General features: G+C 42.0%; 2 protein-coding genes across 13 annotated transcripts in view; one reads left to right on the top strand and one right to left on the bottom strand.

The window, feature by feature from the left end:
• atad2b (ATPase family AAA domain containing 2B) overlaps window positions 1-5352 on the top strand; it is a 66937-nt gene extending 61585 nt beyond the window's left edge. For all 3 annotated transcript variants that reach the window (XM_037086066.1, XM_037086064.1, XM_037086067.1), the window contains exon 28: window positions 1616-5352. In XM_037086066.1, the coding sequence (XP_036941961.1) occupies window positions 1616-1657 (42 nt within the window). In that variant the 3' untranslated portion in view covers window positions 1658-5352. The remainder of the gene's footprint in view (window positions 1-1615) is intronic.
• Window positions 5353-6037: 685 nt separating this feature from the next.
• LOC119012548 (kelch-like protein 29) overlaps window positions 6038-12324 on the bottom strand; it is a 224580-nt gene continuing 218293 nt past the window's right edge. For all 10 annotated transcript variants that reach the window (XM_037086473.1, XM_037086470.1, XM_037086471.1 and 7 more), the window contains 2 exons: window positions 10374-10518; window positions 6038-7572 (listed from right to left, as the gene is read on the bottom strand). In XM_037086473.1, coding sequence (XP_036942368.1) covers window positions 7389-7572; window positions 10374-10518 — 329 coding nt within the window. In that variant the 3' untranslated portion in view covers window positions 6038-7388. The remainder of the gene's footprint in view (window positions 7573-10373; window positions 10519-12324) is intronic.

The raw sequence follows: 12324 nt of genomic DNA, 5'->3' as shown, positions 1-12324 counted from the left end.
TTGCACGATATGATGGGCATAGTTTATTACATCTGGACTGTCAGATGAACAGCTGGCCACACCGCACACTCTTTGCTTTAGAAGACTCGGCACCAAGTCGAGCAGTTCTTTTGTCTTCGTGAGAGGATTATGTATGACACTGTCAGAAATGACTTGTGAAGTCAATGCCATTTTACAGCTGACAAAAGAGAGCATCTAGATGCCACTCGGGTTGACTTTTCAATCAGTTCAAGCATTCAGGAGCATGAAACGATAAATACAGAACCAAGAAATACAGGATATGGCTTTTGGATTCAAGTGCACATTCAAAATCTTTCAAGGCTTTAACTTTTAGTCTCTAAAATATCATGGAGTCCAATTCAAAACATTCACTTTACTTGTATGGTCAAATGAGGGATATGCAATATGTTTTTTTCTATTCAATGCTAAGAAATCTAAAGAATATTCATATTTGGAAGCTGGAACCTGTATAGTTAATTATCATTTGTTTTATATGTTTGTGTCTGGGCCCTTTTGAAAGAATGCACGTTTTTGTCTTGGCTATGGAAAGAACTAGGACTGAAACTTATGGTTATTATCATTATCGTTCAATCTGCTCATTATTCTCATGGATGATCATTTAGTCCATGAAATGTTTGTAAAAAAAGTCCACAGTGTCATCTTCAAATTGCATCTTTTGTGTAGTCATCATCCCAAAACCCTCTAGGTTCTTCATTTAATGTCATTAATGATGAAGAAAGGCAGCAAATCCTTAAATTTAAGAACCTGGAACCAGCCAATGTTTGACATGTTTGCTTGAAAAATGACTGAAAATATTATATTATTATCAAAATAGTTAGCAATTACTTTTCTTTTCAACATCTCATGAAATAGCTGTTGCCGCCCAAGACAGAATTTAGATGGCATGAATAGTTTCCAGGGATTCACATTAAAGAAAGTGCAACACTTGCTATTTGTGCACTTCTTCGCTAAAAAGCAGTTTGTAGTATCTGCTAATAGTTGATAATTACGCTCTTAGCAATTAGCGTAATTACAAATTTTGCCATGTTGATGTGAGATGCAAATGTTTTCAGTGAGAGATGACCGTCCCTCCCTGGGAAAAAAGTTAACATCTAAGAAGTGTGATTTTTTTTTTTTCTTTTTTTTTCTATTTACTGTAAAGTTGAGACTTTTAAAACTTTTGTTGTAGATGTTGAAATTGGTATCTTGTCGCGGCGTCTGTCGCACTGACTCAGCCATTCAGATGAGAGAACACACAGAGTGTAACATCTTCAAGGCATTAATCATGGTCTATTGCAGGCTAACATCCATCTCTCTTCCTCCGGCTCGGTTCAGATTTAGTCAGTGTCAAACTCTGCTGTTTTCACGCTGAGAAAAATCGCCTGTCTTATTCCAGCACAGCTTTGCTTCATTTTACATCGTTTATCATGCTGAAAGCTGTTGTTTGCTGTGGGAAATTTCCAAGTAATATTGAAACCGTGAAGCACAGATGCTTTATACACACATTCAAGTTTTGCTGTGTTGGTTGAGACTAAGCCGTGTCTTTTGTGTGTCTCTGTGTGTGTGTGTGTGTGTGTGTGTGTGTGTGTGTGTGTGTGTCTCTTTTGTGATGCAGGAGATGGAGGAGAGAATCCAGCATTTTGATACATTCCTGTGAGATGGAGAGAATACCTACTGTATCAGGTAGATCCTGAACACCCCGGGACCACAAAGACACACACAGACTGAGTGAGAGAGAAAGTGAAGGAGCTTCTGAGTCCAGTCCTCAACACAATAAACACACACAGTAATCCGGTGCCCCTCCTCTCGCCGGGAGGTAACGTGACAAGGACAGAGACATTCAATGGTGCTATCGTCTCAGGAACCTGGCCAGATCCAGACCCATTCTACACAACCAAACCCCTGGAGGTGTGTCAGTCACACACACGCACACACACCGACGGTGACGGGCAACTCTGGTGCTACTCGGGTGCTAACCTTAATTTTATCCATGCTGCTCTTGGGATTACTTCTTAACTCGGATGACTAGCAAAACCAACAGATCGGGTGATGTCATATCGCAGCCTGGCCGCTTCTCTGTAGAGGCCATGCATACACACACTCATACTTACACACCAACACAGACACACACACACGCGCCCTGACGCCTTGCATTTCTACAAACAAACAGCAGAAATGCACAACACACACACACACACTCACTCAGATCCTCACCAGCAGAAGTGTGAAAGCAGAGTGCCGCGAGGAGATGAGGACAGATAATGTTCTGAATCACTGAGCTACATTGCTGAGCCCATCTCGCCCTCGAGCGGAACGCTTCGTCACTGGCCTGTTGTCACCGTGCTATTATGCGGCTCTTTTTTTTTTTTTTTTTCCTGCCATTTAAGCTACTTGATTAGTTCTAATATCTGAGCCACCGCTAAGGATACTCACCAAGATCATAGGTTTACAAAAAAATAAAAAATAAAATAAAGAAAAGAAGTTCTGGTGGGAACACAAACTGGTTGAGGTCATTAGCACAGCAGGACTAGAAGCTATGACGTCCTCTTCAATACAGCGGTCATCAGGTATGGGGTCGAAAGCTGTTAGCCTCCACGGTGTTAGCGTAGCGTCGTCTGTTTGTCACCTCACACCGAAACATTCGCTCATTGGCTGCCTCTGGCATTCACAGTCTTAGCAGATTGTCATGTCCTGAATATTTTTGTGGTAGCTGAGCCCCCTCCCTCCTTCCTCACTACGTTCACAGTCTGAATGTTTTCCCTCCCTGCTCAAGCTGTGCCCGCCAGTTGATTTTCCTACCGACACCCCGGCTGGGGAACTGGAAGCAGTACAAATTGGAATGCGTCTAGAGTTTGCACTGCCTAGTGTGTGCCTTATTTAAAAAAAAATAAAAAATAACCTCATATGGAACTGATATATTGAGAGGGATTTTTTATTTTATTTTATTTTATTTTTTTGATTTACTTTCTTGTTACAAATAAACAAACTCCAAGTTGGGGTGGGTCTTAACCACTGAGGTCACTGTGACCTCGAAGCAAAAAAAAACTAAAATTATCTCAATGCCGTAAGGTTTCTTAAATCATATCTTGGTTACACATCTACAATCTTGGCCACCCAAAAAATCGGAGGAATCAGAAAAAGGAATTTTAGATCATACTTCTCTGGCTTTGTCGGTTTCTGGCCAGATACGTCTCAAGCACTTGAAATGTTGTTACGATATTTAAATGTATTCATGCCCTGTTAAACCCAGCCCTGTTAGGGAGGTCACTCTCCACCTGAGCAGACAGCAGCAGGTGTGCGAAGAGGTTGACAACACCAGCTTTTCCTTCAGTTTTTCATATGCAAAAACATAATGATGCGAGTCAAATGATTTACTGTGCCAAGTGTTATCCCACTCCCTCCGAAGGTGCTGACTTAACGGTGCCTGTTCACACGAATTCTGTTTGGATTATGAAAATGTTCTATTAGATGGTCATAACAACTTATGTATTATGCTGTGTATTTGATAATTATTTTTTACGGCTCTTTTTTTTTTTTTTATACGATGTTTTGCTTGAGTTGAGATTGCTATTTTTTTGCATGGGTTGTAAATCCATAATGAACAAGGCCATTCTAGGCAGTGCCCGTCACTAAGGTGTATAAAGCATTACATGGTTTTTATTTTTATTTTTCTCTCTCTTGTTAAAATGCGTGTATCGACTTTATGGGTTTGTTTTACTCTGTTTTTCTCAACACCAGGTGAGAGAAGCTGGATTCTAAATCCTCGGCCAACTTTGTATATCTTTTCTGACTGCAGTAAATGGAGGTATTTACTGAAGCTTTATATACGAAAAAAAAAAGGTTTTAGTGGCATTTTCGCGATGCCGTGTAGACTGGTGAAGGCCCCCCCCTTCTTTCTCTCAAAGCACTCTTGTCCAATCCTCAAACCTCTTGGTGCAACTCTGACCCCAGCTCACCTCTGCCTTTTTCTCAAAATTCTAGGTGACAAACAAAAAAAAAAAGCAAAGACCATATGCAAACTGGCAACGACAGGTTAGCACTTGGACTACTGCAGAGAGAATAAAACCAATGCTACCTCAGCTTAATTTATTTTAATGCGAAAACTGTTTACTGGGTACAAACACAGTATTTCCCTCCCCTCCCCCCCCCAGAAATACTGTTGCAACATCTACCGTACCATCGAAGGTACCAGATCAGTGCAACCACGGCTGCTGCAGTAATCCAAGAGTTGTTTATATCTCTCTGATTGTTAAGTATGTTTGCATTTGAGCCAGATGATGATTGCATACATTTTAAGGATATTTCATGGACTGTATATTTTATGCTTTAGTTTCAGGTTAATTTCTACTGTACCTTGTCGACACTTGAGGAGATGATCCTAGTTCCGCTCCTCTTCTCATATTATCAGCCCCATACTTTTGTTAGAAGCTACAGAGAGCATTTTTCTGCCTCTTGACACACTCGCCTTTGTTTTGTTAAAGTTTCAGTTTTGTTTTTTTGCAGATTTTCATCTCATGATTCTGATTTATTTATTATTATTAAAAACATGTTTTACACCTAATATTCCGTAAATTGTCTTTTTGTACGTTTGAAATTTTAACGAATCGGGAAGCGTCACGTGTCCGTTTTAACAGTTTTTTGCTGAATTTGCGTAGCGTTTGTGTAGCAGGTTTTATTTGGCGTGTACGGGGGGAATAAAAGGGTTTACAGGTCACTCAGGTTCAACATGCGACAACATGCCCTTTCCACCTCTTTCTATTTATTTTAGTGTTCTGGTGTTTTTTTTTCTTCGTTAAAGTGGTTACAGACTGTGGCATACTGGAAGAGACTTACCATTAGGACTGAAGTGATATTTAAATAAAAACGTAGTGACCGTCTAATAGATCCCAGGAAGAGAAAACAGGACCAGACTAACCTTCTTTTAATGTTTTTCCACTTTGTCTCCACTTTCTGCCAAAAGAGTTATTTTTTATGAATTTAAAAAAAAAAACACATATGGAAACAAAATGTGGGTAGTTAAATGTCATACATTGTGATATTCCTTTCTTATTATAAATTGTAGCCAGTTTGGACTAACAACCAATTTTTGTCTGGTAGTTGAGACTACGTAGTCCAGTATGCAGAAGGAAAGGGTTTGTTCTATCCTGAATTACTTTGTTCTTCCCTATTTTCTCCACAGTTGCTTTAGTCGAGACTTTTTCCATAGCTTTTGTTGGTTTCTGTTCGTTTGTGTATTTTAACACACCTGTTCGCAATTGTTACGTTAGTGTAAGTTATATTTGAAATGAAACATTTACTGTATTTCTCAAATAAACTGCTGTGATATACTTGAATAAAAAGGTTCAAACTGTACAGTTCAAGTGTTGATTTTTCTTACAGGAGATTTAAGACAAATGATTAATCCACACCTGAAGGTTCAGATTACCTGGGAACACAGATTTAGTCATTTAGTTGAGACTTTGAGACAGGGCTGGGCAAAATATTCATACTGTGATAAGGCACCTGTGTTGTTTCTCTGGTTTTAAAGCTACATGATGTAGAAATTGGAATGTTGTTTGAACACCACTGTCGTAAATGGAAATCCCAGATCTGTAACAGTCTGCCAGACGTCACGTAGGGGCTTTCTACAGACAAATCATCACATCATCACATTGTTATTTGTTGAGAACTTGTATCTTGAAGTAAACATGTGCGTCATGCTGTGATCCTCTCACTGACGTAACAAAGTGATACAGACAGAGAGACCATTCATCCTATAACAAGACACTGAACCATCAGAATGATTTTAAGGCATGAAGTTGCTTTAAAGGCCACATCAACATTATTCATGAGGATTTTGGTCGTCCAGTCTTTTTTCTTCCAGGCAGTTTTAAAGTGCTTCTGGGGTTTTAAAATAGGGAGATACGTAATTGGAATCATATTTTTCATATTGCCCAGCCCAATATTGAGATGTGAATAAACAACTTAGCTGGAAAAGAAAACAAATATTAAACCTTCCATTCATCAGACAGTAAACCAACAGAAGACTCAACACTGGTTTATGTTCTGGTATATGTATTAGGTTTCAATAATAACAACTGTTAATTTCTCCTTTCTGGGTACAGATTTACAGACATACCATTTTTGAATCCAACCTATCAGTTTTTTTGTTTTTTTTTCTAAAAACATTTATACAGAATTGCCTTCAGGTTTTTAAAATATACATATTTCCTTCCTGTATTTACAGAATACCAACCCAACATCATTTTGTGGGTTGCAATGAAAACATTTGTATAAAACAAAAAGAAGGTGGTGTTGGGGGAGTAATCAGATGGAAAGACATGAACCATGGATCAACAGATAAACGTCTATGATAACAGTCACGGGTGGTTATTGTGCTTTTTTTCCGGAGGAACTGTCCCAACTCGAGCATCTGATCAGACGTCAGTGGAAGGATGAATTCCCTCCTCTCTCTCAATGTAATGCTGTCTTTGTCCCAGAGAGCAAGAGAGAATGAATCAAACAGGGGAAATAAACAGGCCAACCAACCTCGCGCTCCAGACGATATCTCAATCAGGCTGGAACAAAGAAAAAAAAAATAAAGATTTTCTCTCTTTAAACCCCACCTGACCCAGATTTTATGGTTTTTCCTATGTTTAGCAAGCCATTAAAAGAACCGGGTTATACAGCGTTCAAAATCTGTTTTTAAAATCACCTCATAAATCTGCACGCTCAGGAGGGAATTTCACTTCCTGATACAGCGGAGAGAGAAGAAACTCGTCAAGTCAACTGATAAAGAGGAAAACAGTCGGTGGATTCCCTTCCTTCACTTTTTTTTTTTCCTCCTGTCCTGTAGATGTCACCACTGAAAAATGCTCGTACACCAAAAAAGAAACTGCGCTCTAACGAATGACTATGAAACCTACACCTGTCGAACACAACTCTGAAAAAAGGGACAAAAGTTTTAGACCCGCGATGGCTTTCACTGTGCCGAGTCCGTAAACAGACAGAGAGGTGATGAGTTAACAGAGATCGGGAAAAGACGGAACTGAATCACTGACGACTTCATCAAAAAAAACCAAAAAAACAAAAGAGTTTGTAGTTTACTAAGAGGGCCCCTGTGCCTGGATGGATGAACTACTACCATGACACATACAGTACTGGAGGTTAGGCTTCGTCACCTGACATGGCTGAGTAGTTGAACATGAGTACATTCTGCACAGGGCTTTTTTTTTGTTGTTGTTGTTGGGTGGGGTGGGACAAGTAACGGGGTGGATGGATGCTGGCGTCAAGTCCAGAGGTCTCTGACCGACCGACCGGCTCGGCCCTAAGCTGCCATCTCGCACATCGTCCCACAACCTGGAGCTCCGCTGGTGTTTGGCGTCGACCCGGTGATGACCGGCCACCCCTCAGCCGCTCTGAATGTACTTTTTGATTACCACGCAGCCGTGTCTGAAGAGCGGACAGGGCAGCGACTGCAGGAGAGTCCAGGCGTTGGTGCACGGGTCGAAGGTCTCCATGTTGCCGAGCGCTGGACCCTCGCTGCTCACGATGCCCCCTGTGGCGTAGATCTTCCCGTCCAGGATCACCGCGCTGCAGAGACAGACAGTCAGGATTGTAATGAAGATAACTGAACGAAGCATTAGGAATCAACATGTTGTTTTGAGAAGAAGTTGGATTAGAAGACCGACAGCACTCTCATGTTTATCCTTTAAATATAAAGCTACAGCCAGTAGCCCGTTAGCTTAGCACAGACTCTGGACTGAGGGAAACAGCTAGCCAAACTATGTCAAATGATAACAAAAGTCTGCCTGTGAGCAAAGCTAAATGTATAAATTATATCCTGTTTACTTGTCAAAACTTTGGCTGTTCTCGGGGTTAGGGCTTGAGATGTTTCCACTGTTTGACAGCTGTTGTCTGGCAGCAGCTAGAAAAATTCCAGGACGATAACAGATGCAGCCAAGAAATAATCCGTCATAGTCAACATGGTAAACAAACTAGATGTGAGTTCATTACTGAGCATTAGAGGTGCTGATTTTGATACCCTATGAAACATTTGCTTTTAGGTTATTTCTGTTTTTTTTAAGTCTTTGCTAAACTAAGCTACTGCAACTACGAACATGAGCGGTTTCACTCTTCTTCTCTAATTCTCTGCCAGCCAACACATAAAAGTCTATTCCTTTAATATGTTCAGCCATTTAATGTATTCACAAACGTTACGGCCGCCGTTCCCACTCTGGGTCCGGATGACCTACCTATCTAATCATGAGGGGATTCACAGAAAAACGATGTAATCCCGTGTTCCCGCCATCAGTCCCACTACTTTACTGTTCACTCTCTCAAAGCTGCACCAGAGCTGTATTAAGTTACTGCTTATGCAAACCCCCGACATGCTCCCTTCTGCCGCCGCTTCAAATTAAAAGCACCGACTATTAGGAACAAATCACGACAGAGAGGCTGCACCGGGAAGATAAGTGGGTGAGAGCCAAGTTGTAAGCTAATGTGGGGTTTTGATACTAGATAGCCGTGACTCACAGCAGGAATATTGTTCCTTCTTGTTAATCGTGATGAGACAACAAAGCTAGACAGAAGACAACATCTTTTCGCGAACGTGCTGATCGTCACGCTGGGGGCTGAGATTGTTTCGCATCACTCACACATTGCTCTCGATGTGGCCGGCGAGGCTACTTTGTCAGGTAAAGGAGAACACACACACACACACACACACACACACACACACACACACACAGGCATTACATTCCCTCTCAAGGGCGCGAGAGAGAGAGTGAGAGAAAAAAAAAAACTAATGAAAAAGCAAATATCTGTACAAATGTGCTCATTTGATATGAGAAACAGAAACAGGAGTTTGTGTGCGGAGAGGATTAAAACTTGGGCTGTAAGCTGATTAGGGCTTTGTACTCCTATTGGGGTTTGGAACGATCTGCATTTACATAAGGTGCACGCTCAAATACACACACACACACACACACACACACACGGCTCACAGAGCGAAACAACATGCCGTCCGACTGCACAAATTCACAGCACAGTTGGGACTGTGTGTGTGGGGGGGGGGGACGAAAGAAGAAAAAAAAGATTATTACATAAAGCCTAAATCTACTCAGAGAGAAAGCCGCACAGCTGATCCAAAATGGAGAGAGCGGCTGGGCAAAGCCTGGAGCTGCTCGTCCTGATAAACAGAGGGGCGGCGCGAGCCGGCGGAGGGTCGGGCGCAGCGAGGGGAGAATATCAGCTCTCCTGCACGATGACCCTGCTTAGACTTCATCTTGTGTCTAGGAGCATGCCGGGGCAGATAGTGCTGTTTCCTGAGTATTTTTTTTATTTGTGCGTCTCTCACTTTTGGCAACTCAGTGTGTGTTTGTTGTTCTCCTTCCTCCTGCATCCCTCTCCCCTTCCCTCCCTCCACTTCGTGTGTCAGACTTAGTTAAATGTAGCAGAACAGCTGCCTGCCGTGTGCTGCAGCAGCTTATCAATAACTCTGACAACATGATTTATGTTATACATTCCCCACATAAGATCACTGTCTGTAATTGCCTCCCAAATGTATTTCGTGCATGCTTCTTCCTCTCCTTTTTTTTTTTTTCTCAGCTTCTGCACTCCAAAAAAAAAAAAAAAAAAGGGCTCTGGCCGGGAAAACAGTGGGTTCATTATCCAAGAAACTTCACACCTCAGTGACTTGGGCTGACGGGTATATTAGGATGTGATCCCACTGTTGTTAATTTTCATTTATCTCACTTTATCAGCCATTATGTGATCACAAGCGGTATAAGAGTTCCAGGTGTAGACTGCTGCTTCCTGTTGTCTTTGTTGTTGAATGTTACACTCAAAATCCCAAAAAAATAAATACTAATATGTCACAGTATTTAACTCAGGATGAATAAAACTCGGCGATTAAAAGCTTTGAGAGAATGTTGATAAAAATCAAGCGTTTTTTTTAGTTTTTCAAACAGATTTCTTTGTTTTCTCTCAGCACGACAGGCAGCAGCGGCACTGATCACGCAATTTTCTAAATCAAGCCAGCGATTCAGAGAGAGCAATTTTTTTTTTTCCCCCCAGTGAGGAGATAAGTTTCACCACCTCGGTGCTTTTGTGTCGGAGACGTTTTCAGCCCACAGTTGGCTTTGTTTAAGTTTTTAATTAACTGGCCTGAATACATTTTCCCCTGTGCAGCCGTTTACCTGTCTCATGACACAAAGACTGACAGAGCTCGACTTCTGCATTCTTTATTTCTTTTTGAGGCTGTGTAATTTATTAAGCTTCCCACAAAAACCTGCAATTTGAGCTTTTGGGTAAAAAAAAATAACCAAAATCTTTACAGCTCCACACTGGGGACTTAAATCACATGTGGCGATGCTACGTTAATAATCTCTTACCTGCAGAACTGCCGCGAGTGATTCATGTTGGGACCGGCCTTGATGTTGCCTTTGTCTGGGTCATAGATAGTGGTGGCTCGAGCGTAGGCTCCTCCCAGGATGAATATAAAACCATTTAGACTCACTGCAGGGGCGTATTTGTTATCTAGAGATATGAGAGGAAGAAGAGAGGCAGAGAGAGAGAGAGGGAGGAGAGATTTTTGTTAAAAGGAGAGCTATTGTTTGAGTGTCACTCTCACATACGCAGCAGAAATTTCCATTCTGTATAATGGCATCAATCTGTTTGGTTTTGTTCATTCCCCCCCCCTGCGGTCCCCTGGCCGCATGCAAAAATCATCATCAACATTCTCCTTATCACTTCATAGTTGTGCCGTTCTCAAGATTGCATTGGAAAAAAAACCACACACACACACACACACACACACACACACACACACAAAGAGGATGGATGGGAAACCAGTGAAAAGGCAGAGTTCATAAATCCTTGTGGCTTTATTGGGTTCTGCTCAAAAATATGTTTGGGCTTGGCAGCAATATAAAAGAGTTACCTAAGTCCCAATAATTCACAATTGCATTACGCTCCCTGGCACATCCATAGATTCACAAAGGAGAAAATAAAGAAAAAAAAACAAAAAAAACAGGGTGCACATGTATTGGAAATACATGAGTGAACAGGTGGGGTACTGCGTACTGTATAATTCAATCTGATGCAGTATACAGCACATGAGGAAAACAGAGGCATTGAAGCAGCGCCACTGTAGAATTATAGATGATGGGAAACAAAATGAAACAGTGGTTTGTGCGGAACGATGCCATTGGAAACCTGCGGCTTTGCGAGCAGCGGCCCTGCTGTGTGGGAAGAGGAAGTGTATTTCAAACTCGGGGCAATTTCTCTTGAGCAGACTGCAGCTGGCCAATTTACAAGCAGCATGAATAATGCACAGACACTTGGCCATGAGCCGCCGTCCTCGCTGTTTTCTGCCACAATGAACGGACATCCCTCATTGGAGAAGGGCAGCGGGAGGAGCAACGTCTGACGCCTTAATAATGCCGGTGGAGGCCCTAAATAAAATAAAAAACTTGTGTGCAGTCAACCCTCCCTCCCTCCTACTGTCCGCCTTTCCCCTCAGCTGCTAATAGGAGTCCGACATGTTTAATTAACGAGTCACCTCTGGAGGCAAGAGGTGCTTCTGCTGCCCCCTCGGAGTGACGACTGAATGAGCTGCACTGCATTATGTTTTTTTCAGCTACCGCACCTCGACTCATAATGTTTTCTCACAACAGAACTCGCCGCCAGATGACTTTAACTGCGTGCGAACGGAGGCGGAAAGATGCAGGCGCGTTATTTCTCGTCAGATTTGTAAAGCCGCGCGTGTTTACAGCTTCTGTTTTCTCCCCCCTCCAAAAAAAACCACACAAATCACTCGCACCTGCACGAGCCTCATTTCCTCCTCCCCTCCCACAGTTAGCCATAAATGTAGGTAGAGAACATGCATAAACATCCGTTTGTGAATCGATATTCTACATCTCATCAGGCCGTACGACGAGAAGGAAAAACAGAGTGCAATTTAACCAATTGTGTCGCACCAGCTCTGTTCTCCAGCGGCGCCAGAACAGCTGTGACTACGTACTCAAGACAAAGTGAAAAGAACATAAACTGAAAACAAATTAATGGTGGAACGGTGGAATAGCCGAATGTAAAATAAGGTTTATAAATGTGGATTTGATTGACAAACTGCAGACCGCCAACGTAAACACAACGTTAGCGTCTCTTATCTTGATGTCAGCTGAGCTGGCTGAGTGTCTGCTCTGAAGCCTGCATGATATTTCTTCAAATCTCTCTTTAATAAATACCAGTTAACGTGTGGGAGATGGATTTTTGTGTTTATATTGGAGCCGGACCGCTGTTTGATTTCTGGGGACCGATGCAGATAACGACACGAGGGAGTAA

This window comes from Acanthopagrus latus, chromosome 22, assembly GCF_904848185.1.
Source record: "Acanthopagrus latus isolate v.2019 chromosome 22, fAcaLat1.1, whole genome shotgun sequence".
Lineage (NCBI taxonomy): Eukaryota > Metazoa > Chordata > Actinopteri > Spariformes > Sparidae > Acanthopagrus > Acanthopagrus latus.
Note: the sequence above shows the minus strand (reverse complement) of the source record. Positions and strands in the feature narration are given on the sequence as shown.